This window comes from Pagrus major, chromosome 20 (assembly GCF_040436345.1).
Source record: "Pagrus major chromosome 20, Pma_NU_1.0".
Lineage (NCBI taxonomy): Eukaryota > Metazoa > Chordata > Actinopteri > Spariformes > Sparidae > Pagrus > Pagrus major.
In genome coordinates this window covers 10,730,332-10,756,910 of record NC_133234.1, presented here as the reverse complement: position 1 = coordinate 10,756,910, position 26,579 = coordinate 10,730,332, and the positions used below count along the sequence as shown (strand labels likewise).

The 26,579-nt window shown below is 40.3% G+C and overlaps 2 protein-coding genes across 3 annotated transcripts; both read right to left on the bottom strand.

The window, feature by feature from the left end:
- Positions 1-7,346: 7,346 nt before the first annotated feature.
- On the bottom strand, positions 7,347-22,298 carry tom1l2b (target of myb1 like 2 membrane trafficking protein b). Of its 2 annotated transcripts, XM_073488960.1 has the most exons (15): positions 22,242-22,298; positions 21,728-21,812; positions 20,931-21,009; positions 20,510-20,659; positions 19,250-19,384; positions 18,972-19,124; positions 18,107-18,223; positions 17,807-17,940; positions 17,592-17,643; positions 15,203-15,371; positions 13,612-13,744; positions 13,082-13,157; positions 12,205-12,264; positions 10,641-10,677; positions 7,347-10,534 (listed from the first exon to the last, which is right to left on the bottom strand). In XM_073488960.1, the coding sequence occupies exons 1-15, from the start codon at positions 22,291-22,293 to the stop codon at positions 10,386-10,388; spliced, it is 1,581 nt and encodes a 526-aa protein (XP_073345061.1). In that variant the 5' UTR covers positions 22,294-22,298; the 3' UTR covers positions 7,347-10,385. The 2 variants fall into 2 exon arrangements, with proteins under 2 accessions (XP_073345061.1, XP_073345062.1); XM_073488961.1 differs by lacking the exon at positions 12,205-12,264.
- A 352-nt stretch (positions 22,299-22,650) lies between these two features.
- Positions 22,651-26,434, bottom strand: atpaf2 (ATP synthase mitochondrial F1 complex assembly factor 2). The gene is made up of 8 exons (XM_073489530.1): positions 26,073-26,434; positions 25,915-25,959; positions 25,577-25,725; positions 25,017-25,114; positions 24,427-24,507; positions 24,206-24,318; positions 23,951-24,066; positions 22,651-23,475 (listed from the first exon to the last, which is right to left on the bottom strand). The coding sequence occupies exons 1-8, from the start codon at positions 26,188-26,190 to the stop codon at positions 23,338-23,340; spliced, it is 858 nt and encodes a 285-aa protein (XP_073345631.1). The 5' UTR covers positions 26,191-26,434; the 3' UTR covers positions 22,651-23,337.
- Between the last annotated feature and the right edge of the window lie 145 nt (positions 26,435-26,579).

Here is a 26,579-nt window from a genome sequence, read left to right as displayed (position 1 = left end):
CAAAAAAAAGAAGAATGTGTTCAGAATATCGTGCTCTGTCATTCTTTACGCCGGAAAATACAGTCTGTCTAACCTTAACGTGACTCCTGTTGGATTTATTTCTGAATAACGGCAGATTTGGAAAATGCCATTTCTCAATGTCATGACAGCTGTCTCTGACAAGGAGTTCAGCTGGTGAAAACCTTGAGTTTCTAAGACGTATTTCAATCAAGACATTTAAAAAATGGCCTGATGTGGTTTTACTTAAAAAAAAATTAGATCTCACTATCTTCCTCCTCATGAATACAATTAAGCTTTTGCGTCAAACTCTGTACATACATTATTCTGAACAGCGAAGCTCCGACGTCCAAATAAAGTAACAATGAGGAAAACACAATTCTGAGTTTCTGAAAATGGGAAACAATGCCAACACAAAAAGAGCTAATCATCTGCCTTGTTTGGTTGGACATCCTTCTATTTTCAGTTAAAAGAAAGTTTTCAAAGTCCGTCAGTTTCCTCCATTCTCTCACAATTCTGCACACAGAGGACATGGAGGAGCTGCTCACGGCTGGAAAAAATAAAACAGTCAGTGGCTGGTGGGGATACGGCTCGAGGAGCACACCAGAAAAACAAAATGAGTGGCCGAATTTTGGTGAAACATTTTGCTGCCTCTATGCTGAGTCAAACTGACACTCTGCACGGCACACGTGTTGCATCATTTCCTGTTACTGTATACATGATGGTGAAGAATAGCACCAAACTTTTGTGGGAAAAATACTTTTTTGTTTCCTAAAATCTTTAAAATTTAATTGACAATTTATTTGCATTGTGGGAGGAAAGGGTTCTTCAGCAGCTGTGTTGGAAGTTGCTTTTGAAATATAACAGGTTAGTCTATTAAGAATATGATAAGTAATGTATCTATTTAATTACTTCATCAAAGTAATATAACTTATTACATCTGATGACTTTTCTGACGAATGGTTTAAAGGTGCACTACGTATTTTGGGGAAGATATTTGAATCAGAAGAGAAAGATCTTCACTGACTGATTTTTCTTATGCATAAACAAACTAAACGAACAAACTCTCTTTGTTTTCATGACTGAATAAACTGAATAAACAAACTGACCTTAAAGAACAACACAATTTCATACTGTTTTACTTTGTTTATATGTGGCGGACCCTGCCACCTTTCAAGCTTCAAACAGTGTTCTGGGGACCTTATTTTCCTCTGATAACAGCTTGTTTACTCAGTTATTGAAAAAATAAATATATATGAGTTTGTATTATTACCTCATTAATATTGTGAATATTAAAATTCTGAGTTTGAATTTCTTCTCCAAAGCTGCAAAGTGCAAAATGTGAGTGCACGCTGCCCCATGAAAGCAGTCTGTCTAAATGTGGATTGTAGTCTTGATGGACAAAAAGATTCAGAAGCAATAGAATTAAATGTTTTATTTTGTATATAAGCTTTTTCACAGAATATACAGAATATCTTCAGATGTGATCACCAACATTTTGATTAGTAGCTGTAATTCGATGACATCATTTCCTCAGTACAAGTAACAGATTACAGTGTTATATATTTTTTCATTTAATTAAGTAGGCGTCGCATGCTAGTTACTCCTCAACACGGATCAACAGCACAATCAAAACTCAGTTGTGTTTGGCGTGCGTATTGTTCAGTCCGAGTCCAAAGAGGGACGAGAGTGGGCCCAGCACGAGGTTCACTTTGGCCTGCCAGATGTTTCTCGCAAGAAAAAAAAAGAAGGAAAAAAGCTTGTTTTAATAAATGAGGCTGTTTTACTTTGGGGTGAGGTAAAATTGCTCTGTAGGATCTCAAATTATTATTTATTTTTCATAATCTGACCATGGTGAGCAGAGTGACACTTTGTACAGGAAGTTGGTCAATTAAGGGAACTTAGGATCCATCTTAACAATACCGTACAATACAATCAGGCCCGTGGTCCACCAATGAATTACATTTTTTAACCTCCGAGGGAGAAAGTCTGGGCACCTCTGTTCCATTTGGTCACTTTTCATTGTGAACACATTAAATACACTAATTACTTAGAATCAGTAAGTAGCCTAGTATGGGTTTGGGACAAGCTGACACTGTCATGAGTCACTGGGACACTTGAACACATCAGAACCATCATTAATGTTATTAGTAATATCAGCGTCACCTGTGATTTTCTTCATTGGAAAATGGTGACTAAGCCCTGTTGTTTCACACCCACCTCCTGCCCACATTTTGCTAATTTTCCCATTGACCTTTTGAAATCCTGATTGACTGACACTTAAATTCTAATCCAGTCGCTCCTGATTATAACATTATCGTATCCGCACACTTAAAAGAGGCCCGACGAAACAGAGGTCTGGCCAACATTTCCTGCCTGTACACGGGAGATCAATCATGTATCGTTGAAGGGACATTTTTCAATTTAACCTTTATATTATGTCTTGACTACATCAGAGGAGGGTTTCAACACACTTAACATGAGTGGCATTTAATATAGCATAACACTTGCAAGGTGAGGCCGAGATGTGACCCTATTTAAATACAGGGGCCCCTGCCTCAGCCTTAACAGCAGCACCTCCCCCAACAAACACACACACACCCGGTGACGCAGTTATAATTAAACACACCTTATGCCTCCTTTGCAAATGCCCCTCATCGATCTGTGGGTTTTTAACATTCATACGTGAACTGCCCCCCAGCAAACGTCTGCGGCGGCGCGAACGTTTATGGATCAGCAAGTTTCCATTAACAAAGTTGTTGATGTTGAATAGCGGGGGCCGCCGTCGCCGCCATGATGCCACGGATATATTTGGGTAAATTAACTTAGCATAAAGTGCTCCGAGGCAACGGGGGTCTTCTGAGGCAGCTTAAGAGAAAGCAAAGCAGCAGTCAGGCCCGAAAAGTCAATGCACATATTGTGTTGAAGCTGTAGCTGCTGGCACCGTGTCCCAGTGAATGGCCTCTATTAAATATTTGTTTCATTCCTGGTTAATCCTTCCTAACATCTCGAGCCAGTTGTTTATAATTACCCGCACAGTCATATTTCTCATTTTATAGGAGAGTGGAGGTTTGTTTGGGACTTCATTATGTGTGCGCTGCCAGGTAAAATGAGCAGCTCAGGGGCAGGAAACAGCGGGATCGCAGGTGGAGGAGATTGGGAAAGCGTTGATCTGCAACGTTAATATAAAGTAAATCATAAACACAAATAGGTCATTTAGTCTTGAGTGCTTGGATTTCACCGAGGCTGTGGTGAGGACAGTGGGGATGGAGATAAATAGAAGTGTGTTGTTTTCTTCTTACGAGAGCATTTCTCTTCAGTGTATGAGTGTAATACCTTGTTTCCTTGAGCCGAGCGTGAATGATCTGCAGTGGAAAGACACTGATATCAGTATGAGCTACCAGCTAAAGAAGATCAGTGAAATAGCCTCAGGGCTTTGACACATACACACACACACACACACACACACACACACACACATATACATACACATCTCTCACCTTTGCCATTTTACGTACAGAGCCGCTGCAGGTACAGCCGGTGTGCACTTTAAGGCAGGAATATGCTATTATTTTTAAATGGCTTCAAGTGTGTGTGTTTGTCAGTAATGAGAAAATCAACACAGCATGTCAATCAATGGCATGTTTATATTTCGACGGTGAGAAGGGCGTCCCTGCTAGGAAAACAGAAAACAGAAGTGGCTGACTGGAGGGTTTTTATCCCAGAAAGAAAATGGAAAATAGGCAATTTAATAAAGTAAAGGGCTTGACATTCAAATCAAAAATATAACTCAGAAATCTGCCAGATATCTGTTTGAATTTGTCAGTTCTCATTTTATAAACACTTCACCTGTGGTAACGGTTCAGGAAAGTATTTCTTACACCAGAGGGTCACCATTTGACCCCTTTGACCCAAGTTTTGAAATCAGTTGCAGCCAAAACCCACTAAGAGCTCTGCAGACGTAAACTAGACAAATAACAGTAATGCATAACAATATGTACAATGTTCAGGTAATGCAAATTCAATTAAAGGTGCAATATGTAAGAATTGGCCACGTCTCAAATTCATACTGCAAACAACCAGCGGGCAGCATAATACCAAAATAACCGCTACAGGCTGCTAACTGTTGCTGCCATTAGCTAGTGAGCTCTGTTAGCCATGCAGGTAGTGATGTGGACTGGGAGCTTGGAGTGGTATTACGAGAAAGGATGTGTTGGGGCTAGCTGGTTAGCATGCTAACTTCAGTAGATATCCCTACAACACAATACATGGATATCTTTAGCACAATGTCAAAACTGATATTTCCTCACCTTCCTGTTGATCCTTTTAGTTCATTTTTGAATTCTTTAAGCTAAAATTCTTACATCATACACCTTTAACTACCATATGACAAAGACCCAGTTATAGGTTTCGAGCTTAATAATGGCAGTGGCGGAAGAAGAACTCAGATCTTTTACTTAAGTAAAAATAACAATACCACAGAGTAGAAATACTCTGTGTAAAAGTAAAAATCCTGCATTCAAAATGTTATTTAAAGATGCAATATGTAAGAACTGGCCACCAATCAAATTCATACTCAAAACAAACAGGGGGCAACATAGTAACCGCTAACTGCAGCTAACTGTAGCTGCCCTTAGCTAGTTAGCTCAGTTAGTCATGCAGCTAGCAGTTCAGACCGGGAGCTTGGGGACCAGGGGGATGTTAGTGCTTATACTGATTGTGCAATAGCTTTGGACTGGGATGGGGCTAACTGGTTAGCATGCTAACTTCAGTACATATTTCAACACAATGTATCGACATCATAATGTTAGAATTTTAGTTTAAATTTTCAAAAATTAACTAAACTTATCAACAGAATGTGAGGAAGAAAGAAATTTGACGCTATATATTATGTTGCAGAGATACAGTATCTACTGATGTTAGCATGCTAAACAGCTAGCCCCAGCTCGTCCTTTCTTGGAATACAACTCTGAGCTTCAAGTCCGGACCGCTAGCTGCAAGGCTAACTGAGCTAACGGTGATTCGCGGTTATATGTTGCCCTCTGTTTGTTTGGCGTATGAAATCAAGAGGTGGCCAGTTCTTACACATTGCACCTTTAAGTAAAAGTACAACACAAGTATGAGCATCAAAATCTTTTCTTTAAGTACCAAACGGAAAAGAACTCAATGCAGAAAGTCCCATTTTGAAATAATGTTGTATTATTGATGTATTAATGTGTTCATTCCTTTAATGTTCTGCCACTGAAAAATGGTGCTACATATACAGTGATACAGTAGGGACATGTAAATACATACAAAAAAGATGCCATTAAATTCCTCTACAATACGTTTAATATAATGTATTCTGATAACAAGTATCACCTCTTGGTGTCTCTGTTACATTAAAATCAAAGAGAGAAGTCCTGGGGCAATTTAAACAGTTAACAGATTATCAATATCTCTGCAGAGGATAGTAATTATAGGGGTGCTCTGGTGGCCTAGGGGTTAACAACAGAAAATCTGCATCCCTGGCTCACTTTCCCCTTCTCTCTTTCCTCTCTTTTCCTTTACTTAAAATGCCCAATAAAAGCCCCCAAAATAATACTGACATCGTATTTATACAATCTATATATGGTAAAAGAAATAGTAGTACTAGGGCTGGACAATATAATATAATAATCTATCATTATGGTGATATGAGACTATGTGGTCTTAGGTTATTGATATCGTGAAGTTGTTGTTGGCGTTAGTGTTGTTTCCTGGTTTTAAAGGCTGCATTACAGTAAAGTGATGTCATTTTCTGAACTCACCAGACTGTTCTACTTGTTCTAATACTTGCCTTTAATCTCTTAGTCATTATATCCACATTACTGATGATTATTGATCAAGAATCTCACCGTGTTAATATTTTGTAAACGTATTGTCATCCCTACCGAGGTATATGCTCAAAGTATTGTGATATTTGACTTCATCGCCCAGTCGTAGCATTTATGAAGTGCTTTTGAGGAGATATAAAATATCAACATATAAATTATGTATCACAATATAGTCTAAAATTAGCATGATATTTATTCAAGGCCATGTCGGCCAGCCCTATGTAGTACTAATCTAACAGTGCAAAGAACACATGGATGACTTGAATATTAAAACAGCAATTACAGTTTTGATGTTCCTGTATAGAAAACACATTTGTTGAGGTAGTGAGTTGTTATATGACCAAGTTCTGTGTTGCAGAGCAGATCCATTGCACTGTGTCAGCACGACATGCAATGCAACTACAATGCACCACAGCTCTTGACAGCATGTCCACTCTCATCTGGTAAATCTGGCACATGGTTACTCGAGGAGTGGAGATTCTTGTTGTTTTATGCTGCTTTATGTTGGGACACAGCTATCGATTCAGTTTTATTGAAGCCTCGAGTTACAGGATGATGACTTTCAGATCCTTTTCCACTCGATTTGACCTCTGACACGTGTGTGATCGGGCTCCGTGGTCAAACCACCAGGGTGTGCTAAATCACTGCTCGTGGAGAGAGGAATCAGAAAAATCAAAAATTGATCCTCCACGGTATATTTCTGCCAAAAAACAATTCTCCAGAGTCCGGCAGCTCCATACACTCGGGCCTCTGCAACAGATGTTATGATGTTAGGATTAATGTGCTGCTTGCCAAATTACAACCACGGTTTTTACAAATCACTATCTCACCACGTTTTCACTGACCAACATGCATGAGGTTCCTTAGCTGCTGTTAAACATGATTTGTTTCTGAAATTACCACCAGATCTAAACATGTTTTGTCCATCTAGCAATCTAAAACACATCCTACATAAATAAACACTTTTCTAAAAGGCAAACTCTTTGTTTAAATCGAATTTTACTGCACTGACGAAAACATAAAAGCATTTACCTCTTAGAGAGAAATCCACCAGCTCCTTTGTGCAACACTTTACAGAAATGGTGAGGCAGTTACACATTTTGAAAACAGCACATGTGGAGTCAGACGGGGATCCTGTGAACTGGTGCGTTCCAGTCTACTGTCCGACAGACACACCCCTCTTTCTTTTTGACCGGGAAAAACGCTCCAGTGACTGAGGCAGAATGTGAGGGGCCATGTTGTGGGATGAGGCGATTCCTGACGACCAATGGGGAAGCCCCTGGTGTGGGGCCCACGGGCCTCCAGAGAGAGGAGGAGGAGGGGGGGTTGCAAGGTAAATGGAAAGGGTTTACTACAGGTCAGCTTCAGCCATTACAATCTGAAGAGGGCGGAGGATGCCAAGGAAAAGACTTGCAAATAAAGGCGACAGGATGCGGGAAATATTTGATTCTAGACGACAAAATAAAGACGAAAAGAAACACACGGATGCGGACACACTGCTTATGTTTTATTAGAGTTCATGCAGAAGTCAAACAACACAAAGAGAAATGAGGCAACTCAGGAAAGTAGCAGTCACGCAGCACAGCCTCCCTTATCAGCATCTCTTACCATATCATCCAGAGACACACAAAGAAACGTATTGTTGCTCCGCGAAAAACAAGCCTGAGACGACTTGACGCTGAAATCACTGACAGAGCTCACACTGATATAAACCAGGTCGATCCTGGGCGGTATCAAACAGGATAGTAACAACATGTATTCTTTTAAAACACACATTTGGAGGAGGCTTTGTTGTTTTTTTCTTTTCTTTCAATCAACTGAGATTTCTGCGTTACAGAACAGCTGACACACACACACACACACACACACACACACACAAAGTTGAAACACCAAAACAAGGAAAAACAGAAGGAGAAAGGAGGTTTCCCTTTCAAAATGTGCAATGTTGATGCTTTCTCCAAAGTGTCCAAAGCAAGTTAATCGTCCGTTTCTGTCATGTGCAAGTCAGTTCTCTAAATTAAAGAGTGAGTGAAGCTATTAAAAATATGTTTCCTTCATGAGACAAATGTGTGATTCTCTTACAGCTATGAATCAGTGATGGACTGCTCTTATAAACTATATTTTTATATTTTGTATGGACAGATTCAACCCACAAGAATATCCACATAACCAATAAAACACAGCCATGACGATACGTTAGCCAGCAGCAATGTATAAAAAGGAAAGAAAACTGAACTCCATAAACAAAAACACTAAAACACACACCATTAAGATCATTTCTGTCCCTAAACACAGCTCATTCCCATTTTCCTCTTGTACAATAAAATGATTTCAAATACTGATCTGAAGAAGAAACAAAACAATAAAACAGTGCTGAATAAATTATTTCTACACTTGTCAAATATTTCCCAAATAGATCTCATTAATTACATCAGGTTAAGTGTTAAGTGATTTACAGTACGAGTTGAAAGGTAATGCGACCGTCAAAGTGCGCGCTTGTTGTCAAGCTTGTTGTGATTGTGTAACATGTTGCATTTATTATTGTCAAAAGAGTGAAATGTCTCATTTGTAGCGCTGCGTCTGCAGCCGCCTCGTTTCTGAAAACAAATGTCACGTTGGAAAGGTCAGGCCTTTTAAGATGTCAGCATAAAGAAATAAAAGGAGAAATGTACCACGATAATGTGCGAACAGCTTCTGTAGTGTGATATTGGATTCTCATTACATCTCTTTGGAGGACCGGACTGTGTGAACGACCTAATTGTCTTGGATTTTTCACACCCAGAAAAAAAAAAGCACGAATTTGGTCCTCTGAAGTCGATTTCAGAACAGGAATCATACAGCACAGGAGCTAAAACCTACGGCTGGGGAGTAAATCTTAACAATGACAGCATGAGTCTCTTCAGCTACCAGTAAGACCGACTCTGACTGGCAAATAAAATTCTCAACGCGTATAAATTCATGACACACGTTCTGTTCAGCATGAAGATGATTACATAAACAAGAGTAATTATACAATATTTTCTGGCAGATGGAATTAAAGGGTAACTTCGGTATTTTTAGATCACTTTTTTTTTATTTCCCACCGAACACGGTGAATGAAGGGAACCAAATCGGAGTTGGTGATTGTTGAAACAGTGGTAAGACAAACTGAGATGTCTGTTTCTGTCGAGTTTAAATTAAGTATGTTTCGCAACGATAAAATTGGTGTTTTTGTAAATGGAGTCTGGTGGCATTGGCGAGTGGCTCACTCCGGTTAAACAAAAAGGATTATTCTTTAACAAAGAGGTCCATCCCTGCAGAGATACTTTCATTATGTTGTCAGGCACTTGGCCTAACAAACCGAGCCTGTTAGTAGCAAAAACAAGTCTTTTAGGTGGATGTACAGTGATGTACGCGATTGCCCCAAAGATTAAATTGCAGCCTGTTTTTAATAAAAAACTGTTGTCCCCATTAGTCACTTAAATAAAAAAAACATAGGGGAATAGGGCCCTGGTTAAATCCCAAAGTTACCTTTTAATACCAACTACCTGCAAAAAAACAAACTGACAGCAGCCTCAAGCTAATAAAATCTCAGCAAAATAATCTCTTGTGACCAAAATCATCAAACAACTGCAGTTAAGTCTGTCAAAGAGAAATCTACAACATGTGACTTAAAGAAGGATAAAGAACACATTTGTTGATGTGGTGCTCCAATCACTAAAACTAAAATTCCCTTCTTTTTAAATGGATTTCTGCAAATGATGAGATTTATAACTATTCCCTTTTAATGTGAAAAACCCCAGTGAGGTACTTCCCTATTATCAGAGCAGCTGCAAGATAAACCCCTTTTTTTCCCCAAAATCTACATTAAATCGACATCTCTTTCATACATATGTAGCTTAAATATACACACGACTAATAAACTTGACATTTGTCATTTACAGATTTACAATTTAACTCAGAATAACTTGCAAAGGGACTGATACAAACACGAAAACAATATCCTCGCAGGTATGCTCACTGCTCCATTTCAGCAATAACAACCTTAATGTTTTCTGCTGGGGTTTCTTTAAATGTAAAAACTTAAATGGTAAAGTTTGGTGGCATTAATGCATGCTTTAAGGGCTTGGGTAAGAATTTAATTTCCTACTAATGACAAGAACAGCAGGACGCCTCTTTTAGAAAACTCTACTTTTAGGATTAGCTGCAACATGAAGCTCTGCAGTCCACAACAGGCGGAGGCGGATGGAGATTCTTCACACTTAAGAAGAAGAAGGTGAAAGCAGGCTGCCTCACAGTCTCTGACACTGGGCATCATGTCGTCTGGTGGCATGATCAAAACGGGCCATTTGTTTGGTTTTTCCTTTTCTTGTGAGAAATTAACGGAGAACATGAATAATTCCCTTTTTACATGTACAAATCTCTGTAGTGTGAAACTGAACAGTGTTGTGATGGAGGTGGATGTGTTTTAGTGTCAGGTCAGTCTGTCCTCGGGTGTTGCTGCTCAGCTGGTTGGGTCTTCGGCCGGGGATCTGAAGGACGACGGTCGGAGGTCTACATGGCGAGCAAAGCGTCCTCCGGCCTGCTCGTCTTCTTGCGGCTGGGGGTTCCCTGTGCAGCGCCCACTTCTCCACTGGGGGGCGACGGTAGGCTGGGGGCCATCTCTGCAGCTTTGGCTCTCTCCTCCAGGAACTTGTCGAACTCTGGAAGCATCGGATCAAAGGAGGAAAACAAAGGGGAGGAATGTGAAGCTGGTTTGGCTCAAATACAGCTGGAAAATTACAGAGAAAGAGATTTATGTTGTCCTACCTTCACTTGTCACGCCCTCCTCGCCTTCATCTCCTTTCTGTTAAAAAAAAACAAAGAAAACAATGTCACACCTGCGAGTTGACTCTATACGACTAAATCCACTGCAAACCACCACACACCAAGTACAATTCTGATCCTGTGCATGTTCCCCAAAACCAGACTTAAACAAACCCATCCACAACAGCACCACGTAGTGTTCACACCAGTTTTTGTTACACAACAAGAAGCCACTTACCTCCATTATCACTTACCCAAAATTCTTCAAACTACTTTGGAAATCATAACATTTTCTATTGATGCTCATTTATAGGAAATACTATGTATACCAAAACAAATCCACCAGTTGTCTCCCAACCAGAACAGCTGGATATTATCGCTCAATAATGCAACACAGTCTCATAAATGTATGTAAAATGAGCATGAACCCTTGTAATGCTTTAGCACAAAATTACAGATGCATTTCTTCCTTTTTATCACATTAAAAAGTTGAATGTTGAATAAGATTTGGTGCGCCACATGTTTTTGTTAAGATTTGGTTAAAGCAGCTACATGGACCTTTTTGTGTGTTGATTTTGGCGCCCCCTGTGGACAAAGGCGACATTTGTTTCAAAAGCGAGTGACAGAAATACCCTTTTCACGCTGTGAGACTCCTCAATTCATCCCTAACACTCCACCATAAAAAAATAGTCTTAGTTTTCAGAATCCTGTCCATTGACAGGCACTAAAAATAACTATACAGAAATAGCAAATCTTCTCACTCATGGTCTCTTTTGCTTATGTGGGTCATTAAGGCCTCAGTATAAATTAAGACCGTTTAATAACTAGTTAAAAGTTCCTTGTAGAATGTTTAAATGAAGGCAACAAAAAATTATGTCAGCAGGGTGTGATGTTTTGTTCGCACATGCAACCCAAAAATCTGTAAAGTGTGACTACATTGCATTTTTATTGGTTGCACCGGTGCACCTGAACTTTAGCAGTTTATTTCTTAAATAATTGAGATTATCGCAATTTCTTTTTGTGTGCAATTTAACATCAGAAACACATGTATCTGCACCTTTACAATCATTGACCCAATGTGTTAAACAATTTAATTAAAATATATTATTGAAGCCCCAGTCAGAAAAGTGTTACACAAATGTTCAGCCACAACTAAAAAACTTGTGCAGTAGAGGAATCTATATCCATTTGAATACATTGATTCACAACCAAAAACGTACATTGTGATGTTTAAGCGACAGACGACAACCTGATTAGAGTCGGTGGTGGTGAGAAAACATCTCACAGTTTATGCAGCAACACATACTGCATTCAAAACCTCATGCTCATTTTACTAAATTTTGTCATTGTAATGACAAAATTATTTTTCCCCACAGCACGCTGTTAGTAACTTAAAGTTAACTATTAATACGTGATTGATAAAAAAGTGAGGAAATGTGAAAGAAAATGTGTTACCTCTGGGTTTAAAACCATTTTCAAAGTCAGATAAGGGAATACAACAGAGTGAAAAAGGAAAGAAAGAGGGAGAGAGAACTGCAGGCAGAAATAAAAATCATGATGGGCTCACCACATCAGTACACAGCCACTCCTCTATGTCATCCATGACAGAGGACTGGCCTCCGACACCCTAAGGGGCAGCGTCAAGACCGCCACAGGTGGCCGGAGGGGAGGGGTGCAGCAATGTCACAACAGAAAAAAAAAAAAATCCCACCCCAAACACAACAAAAAAATGACTTGAATGAACTTCAGTGTTAACTTAAATGCAACTTAAGAAAATAAAGAAATGGAGATAAATGCTTGTGGACAGCGTGGCACATCACACACACAGGTGATAATGACAAGGAGTCAATATGCAGAACGCTGAGCAAGCTGGGAAGCCAGTGACAAGCTGGTGAAGATGAATGCAGCTAGCAACGCCATATCTGACAGCACAGCAGGTCGCCTCAGTCAGTAACCAGTCATTAAATTAAACCATTTTACCCAGTCAACAGCCCACAGAGCACATTCACGCAGGCGGAGAGAGATGGAGCTTACAGAGTTTGTAGTAGTTTTCACAGATATAAAACAAGGTGATAAGTTAAATCTCACTTTCCTACGCAACAGTTCGAAAGTGTGAAATAGGGTTATAACAAAGCCGCACACACAACTAAGACAAAGACTACGTCAGTCTTGTTAGTAACGCATTAAAAACAGCCAGAATGGGTGGCACTTAACATACTGCTGTTAAAACTGCAATTAGAATAGCAAACAAGCCAGGTTTAGGTCTGTTTTTTCTATGTGTTAACTAATTGAGCGATTAGTAGCATCCAGCAGCGCAAGTTATAAAGCATAGGGGAAAACGTCTGCTTCGTCGTGGCACAGCTCAATACTCAATGCACAAACAAACAAACTTGACTGAAAATTACAGCTCCGATGGACATAATAGCCTTGTCTCTGAGACTCACCGCTCCTGCAGTTGGCTGTAGGACGTCCAGAGTGGGAGGAAGGCTGCCAGTGGCATTTCTGTCTTCTGCTGCAGAGCTGAGACAAGAGGTAGATGTAAGTTTTTATACATTAATAATGTTGGGAACTTGTTTTTCTTAATTGAAACCAGAGCCAAATATATTGATCGACAGGACACTGCAACAATTGTGATGATCAATTAATCATGTAAGCCACTTTTCCAGCAACAATGCCACAGATTTTCCAGTTCTACCTTCTCCAGTGTGAGGCTATTTTGCTTTGTTCTCTTTTGTATCATTATAAACTTTAGATGCATCTCTGGATATCACTGTCAAACAAAACAAGCCAGTTGAACATGTCACAGTAAAAATTTCGTACTATTCATTAATGTATTATAGACTAAATAATTAATCAACAGCCCTCAAAGTAACTGTTGAATTTGAAAAGCCAAACTTAATTTACACATCTATAACTGCACAAAATGTAGTGAATAATAAGTGAATGTAGAGCAGAATCAACTATGCGTCCTTACTTCTTGCGTGGTGGTTCGGACAGAGCTCCAGTCCTGGTTTGCGCAAACACATCAAAGTCGTCATCCTGGGCGGGAGGAGGCTTGCAGCTGGTCAGAGTGCTCAAGGTACTGCTCACACTGTCTGCACCCACGTCTGGAGGGAAAAAATACACTTGAATATCAAGTTACCCTTCAGCATAAAAGAGAAGCTAATGGAATAGTGTCTAGTTTTTTTTTGTTTTGTTTTTTGACAGAGACTTTGCAAAATGTGACATAAAACCTTCAGCAACCACTGCTGGTAAAAGGAGGTCATATGCAGAATCAACTGGTGGCTAAATTAAGTTGACAACTGTCTGTAGTGGTGCAGGTGCAGTGGTTAAAGTAATAGTTCAACATTTTGGGAATTACTTATTTGCTTAGATGAGAAGATCAATACCACACTGAAATCAGTGCATTAACTATAAGAGTTTATTAGCTTAGCATAAAGACTGGAGGCATTGGGAAACAGCTCACCTGGCTTTGTCCAAAGTACAAAACTATGCCTACCAACACCTCTAACACTTTGCATCTACTAGGTTGCATCTCTGTAACTATTTCTTGGTGACCAGCAGCCAGGTGTAGTGGCTTCCTGAAATCACTGCTGGTTGCATGGCAACCTCAGTGACAACCGGACTAGGTGCAGTTTTGAACTTTGGACAGACCCGGCCTAGCCCTTTTCCCCTACATCCAGTCTTCATGCTAAGACTCACTTTGGCCTTATTAAAGGATACATATGCTTATTTTCAAGTACATAATTAGAATAGAATAGGTTTACATGCTTTAACACTCCAAAACATCAGTTTCTCATACTGTCCAGTTCCTGTCTCTTTAAGACCCCCCTCCTTAATACCCAGTCTCCTCTGATTGGTCAGCTCACACATGCCTGACCCAGCACAGATAACAACAACAGAGCAGTTGTGCTAAATCAAAGGTGTCAACCTAGATGTCACAAAGTCACAAAATTAAAGTTGTGACTAATGACGAGGCGTTTCAGGAGCAGTGTTTTCTGTGGGAGAGAGGAGGTTCCGGACTTTGACCTATTTAATTTTTAAGATCTTTTACATGCACAAGAACCATTAGCACACTAAAAGGTAATTCCTTTAACCAGGCAGAGCATGACTCAACAAATTCTTAGATATGTTCAGAAGCTCAACCAGCTCTTCACAGATATTGTTAACATATCCATTATGAATTTCAAAGCCAGGCCAGGCAAACACAGCGCTTTTTTTCCACTCACTGGGTAGATTTCGAGATTTTGTGCTATTTTGCACCATTTTCTTTCAGACTAGTGGAAAACATCCAAGATGCACATGTTTATTTTAATTCAGATTCCTGTTCTGAAAATATATGCAAATAATCACATATTTACTTAGAAAATTCCTCATTTGAATATTTAAATATAACATTAAAGAAGAAAAACAAAAAATAACTGTTATTGTAAGTAATCGACTGAGAAGGTATAATGATGATGTAAGGTCAAATTTCCCCTGTTCACCTGTGATGTCTTGCCTTATAATACTTGACAACTGTCGACAGTTTCACTTGGCGAATGTCTGCAATGAGGTGTACATACCAAGACCAGCCAGGCGGGAGGCCAAGGTGGCCGGGGAGGAGGGCCTTCCTGCGGGGGCTGTGAGGGTGGCGGGCAGGCTGGTCGGGGCTGCGTTCGGCATGTTGCTGACCACCGCTGGGGAGCCTGGGCCGAGGTCTATGAGGTTGTCCTCTGTGGCCTCACTCAGGACCTGATGAAAAAGAACTGATGAGACGCACTGTCGCTCTCATTCCATGTAGGAGCTGAGAGGAGAACTGGGGGGTTTCTGGCACAAGAGCAAAACAAATCCTTTTGTGGGAAGCTAGGGAGAGGCAAGGTTATAACAGTATATAGTTCCTTGAATGTCTGACAATTATGGAAGAAAAAATATGTTAAAACAAAAAATGAAGGCATGGTGCATTGTAAGTCCAATCTTGGTAAAACGTGTTGGTTAGCTTCAGGAGAGCATGAAAATGTCTGTAACTGAGGATAGAACGAAATTAGGTAAGTTTCTGAAAAACTGTTTCTTAAGGGGGACATGTTTTGGTTTTAAAGTGTTTGACTAGAAAACAATGGACAAATTAACTTGCCATCAAGTTGACACTGTTGTCAGTTAGTGTAAAAGTACTGGTTATCAATAAAGACAAAACAATCCCCTTAAGAACATAGAAAAACAGCAGGGAGGGAGAAGGGAAGATTGAATCTTTGGCTCTGCAGGAGTTTGTATATCAAGTTTCATTTTGCAAATCCCAAACTTTTTGATATAGTGCAAACACAACATGACAGTGATTTAGTGCGATCTTAAGCTTGTGTCACTGTCAGTCTATCTCTGGGTTCATCATATCGTTGGCTGTTGGGGGCTGCATAGTCAAAACATGCCATATGGGGTGACAGATACTGGTGAGAGGAAGGGCCCATATTATTTAGCCATGTTTCAACAGTTGCTGTGAGGGTGACACTGATCATTTAGGGAGGTTGACAATGTTTTCATACTTGCCTGCCTCAGCTAGCCACAGAAACAGAAGAACAGAAAAGAACAGAAAGGAAGAGACAGTGAATACCATTAACATGCCTGTGCAGGGACACAATGTAATGGCATGGTAACTATGGAAGATATACCATGCCTAAATAAAAATGGAAACCCAATGAAGTGTAGGCATCTGCCGACAGCCTAGAGCTGCAAAGATTAATTAATGGATTAGTTGATGAACAGAAAAGTTAATTGCCAACTAAATTAATTGTTTCAGTCATTTTTCAAGCAATGAGGTATTATGCTCTTTTTCACATTCATAATGTTATTTTGCTTTACTACGAGAATAGGTTTACATGCTTTTAGCTCTTGTCCGTCCAGAACATTATAAACCACTTAGGGAAAGGAAAAAAAACAAAATAGTTCTTCTTTAAAATGTAATGATTTGCTGTGTTTCTTTATCATTTATGATAGTAAATGAAGAGTCTGGGTTTTGGACTCTTTTGGACAACTTTTGGCATTGACATTTTATAGACTACGCGATAAATTAATAAAGATTAGAAATGTTGAAGAAAATGTGAATCAGTTAATACAGAGATGAGATGGAGACAAAGGGAACCTGACAGAAGGCATCAAGCAAGAAAGGTTCCTACTGTGAGCAGCTGTGATGTACAGTACATGGACCTGTTAATGTGTCGCTGTATAAAATATGTTCTCAATTTAGATTCAGACATTTTTTATCCCTTTTTTGGCAGATTTAAAAAAATTATTGCAAAGCAGGAATGTATTTCAGTATAGCAGAACAGAAAACAGTCAGCCTCCCATATGTCAGATCACAAGTATATAGACGTAAAGAATAAGGACTTCTATGTGATGCTGAAAGTAAGGTTTAAACAGTGCTGCCAGGTCTTTTGGCTGATGAATCCAAGAGGACCCTTTAGAGTAAAACTCTCTGCTCGCTCCAAAGCTGTGACTGGACTGCTAATTGTATTTCATTCTGGCATGAACAACACAACCGATCTCTAAATACAATCAGATCAATTCCAGCCCTTCCTCAAATGTTATGAGTTTACTTTGCATTGACAACTGCATTATCACAGTCAATGTTTCCCCCTACTGGACAGGACTTAAATGCAACAGGCGGACAATGAGAGCAGAATATTCAACATGAAATACAAAAATGAAAACGGAAGTGCCAAAAAATGATTTTTGGTGAAAGTAAATGCATGTATGTCTTTGTTGGGTTTCCATTTAATTAGGCATGTACATCTGGTAAATAACGGATAGGTAACCGACAGATAACAGCACTTTGTAAGGGACATTGTAAAGCCTGGCAGGTAATGTTTCATGCAAATCCACACTACTGACACGGAAAGGTGCCAACATCAGGGGATGAGAAAACATGAGCGTAGATGAAAATATTGGGTGTTTCACCACCTGAATTACTAACTGCTGACTCACCCCATTGTTGACACTCTGAGCTGAGGACCTCCCAGACCTAAACCTCTCATACCTGAGGGAAGGAAAGAATAACATGAAAGAAAGGACAAAGAACCTAACTTACCTAACTTAAAATATGCAAACATAGAATGATGTCGATGTAAAGGGTTTGAATGTGTGCAATTTTTCCTTCCAAAAGATGAGTTTCCACCTGCATTTGTATGTGTGTTTCTAACCTTTCGTAGCGTAGGAAAATGTTATTAAGGTCGTCGTTGACATGCAGCAGCTCCTCAGTCACCGCCTCATTGGAAACACAGGAGATGAGCTCCATAATCCTCTGCTGCATGGCTCTACAAGTCCTGTTCAACTCCTAATCACACACACATCACACAGTACAAATACATACAAACACACACGTATGCAGTGGTGTCAGGTTACTGTTTTTAAACTAAAAATACTAGTCTCAAGTCTTTTATATTTGTCAATTTACGCACGCACGCACACACACACACAAAAACACACAAGTGGTGCCTTGCCTGTAGCAACTCATAGTCTGAAGCGTCCTCCTGTCCCGGGACCATCTCAGTCAACATCTCTGACATCACTTTAGTGTTTCCACGAACAATGTCCAACTCGCTGCGCAGCCGGCAAATCTGTATGTCAGAGAGTTTAATCCATCTTCAATTAGTTGATTGTTGGGCAAACCGGAGTAACAAAATGATCAAAGCAGCCCATAGTATTGCTGAGGTCACTAAGCTCCCAACCAGGGGTCGTTTGCTGGGGAGAACCTGGAAAGCTCAGCTAATATAAGCAGTTAAGGAGAAAAAAAATGAAGAGCCAAGGACTAAAACTTATATAATGCTGACTGAACCAAGCTGCCCACAGAAGTTGAAATAGTTAGCTTAACCCTGCTTAATAAACAGCTGAAATAGTTAACTTAATAGTTAGCAATAACAATTGAATACTTCAAAGTGAGCAGAGAGTAATGGATAACTTGTTGTTTAAGTATCCAATTTCTGCCCCTCCAAATGGTAGTAGTACTATGAATACAAGCTCAGACAGAACAACTTAAAAAATGCCAATTCAATCATATGAAAACAATCATTTTACCAATAATGACTTCCACATAATAAAGAGTGTAAAATATCATCCTATTTAAAATTAATTCCCAAGTATATGTTCAGAACAAGACAGGTGGTGTCGATAAAGAGGAAGTGACGACTGTGTCTGACAAAAAAGGTTGGGATTGGGAACCATTGGCTTAGGACACTGTCACATTTCATTTTGTTTGGTTTGTTTGGACAGGTGCAAACAATGCCGTTTTGTATTGCAGGGCACAAAAGAAGAAACCTGAAAATGAAGCCGTCTGTCCTCTTTTTGTTTATGGGAGCGTCATTGTACCTGTTCAGGCGTAGGATTGATGGATCCAGAGGCATGAATGTTGGGGACCTGAGGGGTGGGGTAGGCTGGTGGGGCAGCTTGTGGTGTGGGCTGAGTAGTAGTGGTGGTGGCGTACTTATGTAGGGCGGAGTCACCCTCTGGGGCAGATGCCACCTAGAAGCAACAGAGAGAGAGAGCAATACATAAAAGACTGTGACAAATTACCTGGCGGACAATCACATTATGCTTGGGTCTTTGCACAGAAAAACGTCTGTACACATTTAAGCTGCTTAGTTTACCCTCTGAGGTGTGTGTATGGGTGACAGTGTCTCCAGTTCTGACATTGGGAACTCGATGCCTTTCCTCTTCAGCTCCTCGTAGATCTGAACCACGCCTGTGAGGTCCGGACTGCTCCTGAATGCATCAGCCCATGCCTGGAAAAGGGAGAGTGAGAAAAGAGTTAAAAGAAGAGAGAGGGTGAGACGGAACAACAAAACAATGGGTAAAGGGAGGGCTGACACAGCAAACAAAGCAAGGGATGTCAGAATACTAAAAGAGTCCTGTTCTCTGATCATTTCTGTTTGTCTGCCTTGAATACATCCAGTCAGCAAACCACAAAGCTCTTGGCTTCTCTCTCTCAGCAGTGGATGGGCTTAAGCTAAACTGGGCCATTACAACTGTTCAAACACATTACACATTTTTAGAAAACAAGTGGACAAGAACTTTAAAGGAGGTCTTTATCCAAAAGCAATCTACACTTCAAACTTGAAGCCACTTTGATCCAAAAACTCAAGTTTCCAAGACGGGTCTCTTATTTTGGTTGAAAACAAATAAATGAGGCTGATGCAAAACCAACAGAATGAAACTACTTAGAACGACTTAAGTGTTGTAATGACTATTAACTGCACACACATGAAACTCCTAGGCACACACACACCTGAGAGACGAGACAGGTGGTTAGGTAACTGCACAACACAACTCTTGCCCAACTGTGCATCTCGCTAAAAGGAAAAGTCAACAATACTCTTGCTGTTGTGTAAAGGGAGCGCTCTTTATTCTACATTTTCCCACACAGTTTTCCCAGCTCGCCCTCTTCTCACAAACTTGTTTGGCTAATGACTACACAAATGAGAGGCAATTAGATTCTCTCCTCTCCTCTCACAGCTACTGCATGGCCCTCTCCTGGGTCCATGTCGTATGCTGTGGTCACATGGTTTCCCTGGTGGAAATAAGAGCAGCCCACATGAGCCTGGCAGTTACCTGAGCTGTGACAGGTAACTCGAGCTGCTCCCGGCTGAAGCCCTGGAGACACTGCACTTTACCTGAGGCTCTGCCTGGGGATGACAGGACTGCTGCACAGCCACACTTATTACAGTAAACACCTACGCTGCAAACCTCTCACGTTGATGAGCAGCATTAAAAAGGAAAATGTAGAGACTCAACACCCCTCGTGGGAAAAACCTATTAAGGTTTATGACATGCGGCGAGTATACTAGCATGATAAACAACACAAGGCAATAAACTGACAATAGTTGCAAGCAATTATCCTGCTATCTTACCTGAATCAGGGCGAGTACTTTATCTTGAACGATTGTAGGCGGGTTGTTTTTAGGGGAGATGATTTTAACAAGCACGCCATCGACAAAGTCCCTGCTAGTGACTAAAGCATGAAAGCGATGGCCGCAGTTCTTCACGCACGTCTCCAGGACCTGACGGATACAGAGAGGAAATAACATCAGGCAAACTGTGAATCAAACCCTGTTAAAGTCAGACATAGAATAGACATGATATTTTAGATTGCAAATTCTCTGAGCACTTCGTCCCGAATGCAAATGATGCGATACAATCACGTGGCCACAAGTGATTTGTTTTACATGAGATAACATTATGTGAGAGGAAAAAGGAGAAACAAACATGATTCATGTCTTGAATGCTGCAACAAGTAAATAAATTGTAGTAGCCATCCTGCTTTTAACTCACCGTTAAAGCCAGCATCACTTCCCTGTAATTCCTGTTGCCATTCAGCCTCTTCTTCACTGCTCTAATTGCATCCTTTGGCCTGCACACAAACATAAACAAACATGGATAGCATAGTACAGTATGCCACAGACAAAAACAACTATCAAGACCTTAATGACCGAGGGCTTTAGGGGGCATTTTGAAAGGCACTGACAGGGAGATGGACCACATGTGCAAAAATTGGGAAGAATACCAGGCGCAGGCACATGTCAATGATTCTTCGGCTTTTCACAATCTCTGTATTGACAAAGTGACTCTGGGTAGTAATAATTAACTTCTGAATTCTTCGAACACAGATCAAATCAGCCTCACAGCAGTGGGCATGTGACACCCCTTTCATTCCCATGAGAGAAGAAAAAAAAGTAGAGTCAGACCTCTTTTTATAGACTGCTGATATACAGTACAGGACACTGCACTGCACTAGGCCAGACTCATCTAAGCCAGTTTACAACCTAGTAATCAAACAAGACCTCATACACCAGCTTAAACATACACTACAAGGTTAATGGAGGGCTGAGATAAGCAATGAGGCCTTGCATAAGTCCACCTTGCATAGCCAGAGCTAGTAGGCTCCTTGTCTTAGTGTGGCACAGATAAAGCAAAGAGGTAAAGGACTGATTATAATAGGATATTTTGCTGCAGCAATGCATTACGTAAACAGCACATGAACGAAAGAAGACAGAATTCAACTAACTCCTCTAAGAGTTAATCAATAGTAGATATGGATATTGATTGATTTTCCTCAGTTAGTCACTCACCCATCCTCTGTTTCATTGATGATGTCACATATTTCCATGTTGAGGGTCCAGTCTTCACTTTGCAGAGAGCCATCAGTGGCTCTCTCTGGAAGACACAAGTAGTTATTAAGGGGAGTAACCTGTATAGAGGTCTCATTTAAACACAACAGACCAATTACATGACGATGACTGGTGGCTAGCTGACTGTTAGCCAACTTAGCTATTAGTCAGCATTTAAAATACAAGCAAATGTATTTGTTAATGTTTTAAGGACTGACCTATGAAGTGACAATGACAGAAAACAGCTATTTTGTTTGTTAACAATACCGCTAGCACAATGACAGCAGATGTTACCGTTACTACTAGTTAGCTAGGCGGCTAACGGTGGCTTTCCAGCTGCACAGGACTCATTCAGGGACGTTAGCATGCTAACGGTAGCAAGCCCGTAAACGACTGCCACACGACAAAGACACATTTCCAGGATATAGATATCTATGTCCACGCGGTGTAGTTATCAAAACATCTGGTTACATACCAATGCAATGCCCCACAGGGGTACTGTAAGGATTTCCCAAAAGGAACTCCATCTTGCTCGACAACAAACAAGTCAGTCCATGGGATGATGATGATACATGAGGAAACGTCAACCAAGTCCCGCCCACAGAGCAGCGTAATTGGTCAACGAATCCTGACCTTTTGCGTGATTGGACAGCTACGATATCAGTCATGGGAGTAGGGCGATTGTAAATAAAAGGCACCAAAGGTTGCTCGATAAAACTCAAATGGCTATTTTATGACTGCCGCACTCACCCTGATCTGAGCTGATGCAGTCAAAGAACACACACATATGGTAATCATGACAAACATAAACAATTTGTCCTTGTTTTGGTTTTAATTCAAAGTTAATTTTGTTACTGACAATAGATGGAAAGAGAAAAGACAAGTATGAATGACATTCTTTTAATAACTCTGATCCATTTCAGCTGTAAAAGAAACAAAATTTCAGCAATGGACACAACAACTGGAGGAGGAAGAAGTCCACTTTTCTGCTAAAATCAAACCTTTTGCAGCTTTGCAGGGGAAACTGAACTGAAGAAGAGGTATTTGTGTGTATTATTAAATACTTAACCACAGAAAATAATCAGAATGCAGCCCTTTCACCGACTGCAAGTGAATATTATGCAGTACACAATTACCAAACACTACACACGGCACAGTTAGTATGAATAGTGTGTTGTTAGGAGAGCATATGCACTTTTGCCGGTATTCAGATGTAGTGAAAGCAGGCACCACCAAACAGACAACAACATTAGTCACCATTCACTCGAAAACAGGCCCGGTGTCCAAAATGTCACGGATGACTGAGAACTGACTGGAAACTCGGTGAAGGGCATCACACTTGGCAGCTGCCACATAAAAACACTGCGAAAATACAGCCAATGTTTTACTGGAGGGAGATGACTCGATAACAGATCATAGACACAGCAGTTGTTGCTGCTAAATCGGATGTGTTTTGTGTTGGTCTGCATGGATTTAAACACGGATAAACAGAGATGCCTGGGGAGTACGTCCGTTTGAGGGCAGATTTGCTGTGTGCTCACTGAGAGTTTTCTGTTTGGAGCTTATCCTTCTCAGTCCTGCATTAGTTTGCGTTTGACAGTTGAACTCTCAGACGAGAGGTGAACAAAGAGAGTTCCAGCAGCAGTCCGTGCCCTCAGCTCATACATGTCGTAATCGTGGGCCCACTCCACGTTTCCCCACTGCCGAATCTGTGCAGGACAGCAAACAAATTGGAGGGTCAAATAGGTAATAATAAGAGTGTCTGCAAACAGAGCAGCATTTGTAGAATTTCTGCAAGAAGGTAAAACCAGGACACAGAAGAGCAAAGTCAGCTTCACTGCATTGGACATTGTATGCTGCACCAGGTTAGATTTATTTGGAAACATGATTTAAACACCAGGGGGCGCTGTTCTTCCCGAGTAAATGAAGCAAACCTTTTTGAGTTTCTGACAATTAACAATCACTTCCAACATGTTTTCTCTGCTCTTGATTAAAGCAAATGAAAACCTTGACTGAAGAAGCAAATATTGCCTATGCAGGAAAAGTACCAGGATTTCTGGGAAATGATAACAATAACAGTGTCACAAGCATCTCAACCATGGTCTCAATTGTTTATGGTTATTGCAGAGCTGAATAATACAAACTAAATGAGTAGATGGAAAAACAATTTTGCTGCTCTCATACCTGATACTCCTCCTCCAGTCTGGAGAGCAGCACAGCCTGTTCCACGGTCAGATGTCTGTCAATCATGGCCATCGACAGAACGACAGACTTCAGCTGGGTGATCACAAACTCGAGCCCTGAACAGGACAAAAGCACATTACATTACAGCTCATTTCCTCATTTTTATTTTACAATTTACAGCTACTACACAACCAAACTAAACACTCCTATGTTACATGAAATTGCTTATCTTGGATCAGTTTGGAGATGTTTTACCTGTCAGGGACCAGAAGTTGTAAGAATTCAGGTGTTGCCTGAACGTTTCTTTGGTTGCCTCTGGGATCTCAGGACCCAAAATACTGGACGAGGCACCAATAGTGACATTATATCTGCAATTGAGTTTTAAAATATGAAGATAATTAGGAAAGAGCTTAATACAACAACTTAATGAGAAGGGGCTGTAACACCTTAACTATGACAAAAGCTAATGCCGTTACCTGTTTTCAATCCAGTGGAGCGCTGGGTCCCACTCATTCTTCTGTAGCTCAACCAAACCATAGGGCTCATCTACTCTGTAACTGAACAAATCATAAACGACGTTAACAGTTAAAGCCACAACTGTGAGTAACTGGCATTCAATAATTGACAAAAAACAATATATAAATGTCATTGGAAATGAGCAACAACATGCAACCACCAGGTCCACAAGCTTGCAGAACAGGATTTTCTCTGCAGCAATCAAGTCCAGAATAAAAGTGACAGTAAATTTATCCAATTGATGTTGTCATTGTGTTAATGTTCTTGTGTCTTTCACAAACATGAGCTTTTTACTTTATTCTCATTGAGAATATGGACACATTTAATAATATATAAAAGATTTTCTATGTTTAATGATGTGTAAACAATGGCTCAAGTGACCTTTAATCCCTTATAAGGGAGTACTGTTAGAAATTAGCTCTGGCTTAACATAAATGTACAGAAGCCCCAATGAGTAGCTGTTGTTATTCAAAGCAACAGCAAAGTCCTGTTTTAAAAATTACTAATTCAATTTAAATTGTGAAAGACAATAAGTGAGAAAGAAGTTTACCAGACAGTATCAGTCTCCAGGTACTTCAGGGCAGCACTGATCATTTGGTCCTTACTGCGTTGGGTGGGGTTGTCCAGAGCTGTGTTGCACAGGGTAGTCTGCAGGAAGAGTGTACCAACACTTTCTGTCAATTACTGTTTTAGTTAACTTTTCTTTACTAGTATCTTTACAAAACTATAAAACATGGCAAGAGCTTCATGGTAAAATGTATGACTAGTAATATTTTCTCTGAGTTCTGAAGTAAACCTCTGTGTCAAAAGTATAACCAGTATTTCTTTCAGCCTTATTACAATTCTCATACTTAAATGGAAACTGTGACTTTGCCTTCCCATCCCTAATTGTTACCACCTTCCCGCAATAAGAACGAGAAGAAGTTTCCATGTAAATTACCCTATGTATTACGTATGCAATTGAAAACACACAAAAAAGATATATATATAGAGAGAGACGTTTTAAAAAATCTCACAGGACCTCAATCTAGATAGAAATCAACCCTAAATTTGGTCTGACCCCAAGGATAAGTAACCCTGCTTTAAATCAATCCAATCCCAAAGTCGCACCATGTGCATCGTGTAGAACTTGAGCGTGTCCCTTTGAGCATCCCATTCGGTTGCCACGGCGATGGCGAGGGCTTCATTTGGTACTGTGAACAGCTTCCCTCCAGGAGTTTTCAGTTTCCTTCTGTCAAGGTTTATCTCAAATACACCACCTTAATGAAAATTGCAACATGTAAGATATTCATTAAGTAGAAGAATGACAGATATATGGAGAAGCATCTGCTTGTTAATCCGCCATTTTCTGCATCAGAAACGTTAAATGTGCACAATCTTTTCACCTCAAAATGAACTTAACATCCTCAATCCCAGAACTACCATACTTGTTAACATTTGACACTTACCTTCACCATGGGATATACTGACATCTTGATAAAACTTTTTTCTTTCTGGAAACAGCAGAAAACATCACATCAGACCACACTTACACAGCAAGGTTAAGTTTCACAAATGTAATCCTGCTGCAGAAACACTGAGTTTTTAACCACACTGGTTATCCTACCTGCTGTGGCTGTGGAGTATTTCAAAGCAGACCCAAGCTGCTGACTTCTTGGGCACACTTTACTGATTGAAAGGGCATTTCCAAACTGACTGTGAAGTCTAACAAGGCTCCTGAACATTGCTGCTGTTGTGTGGAGATATAATGTTTTGAAGAAAAGCTAGCTAAAAGGCTAGCTACCTGTTTTAGCTAGGCTGCCTGTTTACGACCGCAGTTCATTAATTAATTAAATGCAACATTTCTATATATTTTCGTATTAGCATCGATTCTCGTCCACACTCTACGGGCTATCCATATAAAGTCGCTATGTCTCTATTTACTGCCGAACATTTCCTCCTCAGCTCTCAGCTCCTGTGTTCAAAAGCACGCGTGTGACCTTCCGTGCTTGACAGATAGCGTCGCAAATTGTTTGAATATTGGGAAATGTAGTTTTATAAGTGCTTATACGTATACTTACACAACAGGAAGAAACTACACCCACATATTCCCATAAAGCCTTCCGCAAGCCAA

Bases quoted from the DNA above. Each gene is read 5' to 3' on its own strand.
- tom1l2b (XM_073488960.1), bottom strand. From the start codon at position 22,293: ATGGAGTTCCTTTTGGGAAATCCTTACAGTACCCCTGTGGGGCATTGC. The intron at 17,941-18,106 runs GCAAGGCACCAC...GTGTGTGATTAG, and splicing joins CAGACTATGAGTTGCTACAG to GAGTTGAACAGGACTTGTAG. The intron at 10,535-10,640 runs GTAGGACAACAT...CGATGCTTCCAG, and splicing joins GGAGGGCGTGACAAGTGAAG to AGTTCGACAAGTTCCTGGAG.
- atpaf2 (XM_073489530.1), bottom strand. From the start codon at position 26,190: ATGTTCAGGAGCCTTGTTAGACTTCACAGTCAGTTTGGAAATGCCCTT. The intron at 25,115-25,576 runs GTGCGACTTTGG...CTCTTCCTGCAG, and splicing joins AGTTCTACACGATGCACATG to ACTACCCTGTGCAACACAGC. The intron at 24,319-24,426 runs GTAACGGCATTA...ACTCAATTGCAG, and splicing joins CTCCACTGGATTGAAAACAG to ATATAATGTCACTATTGGTG.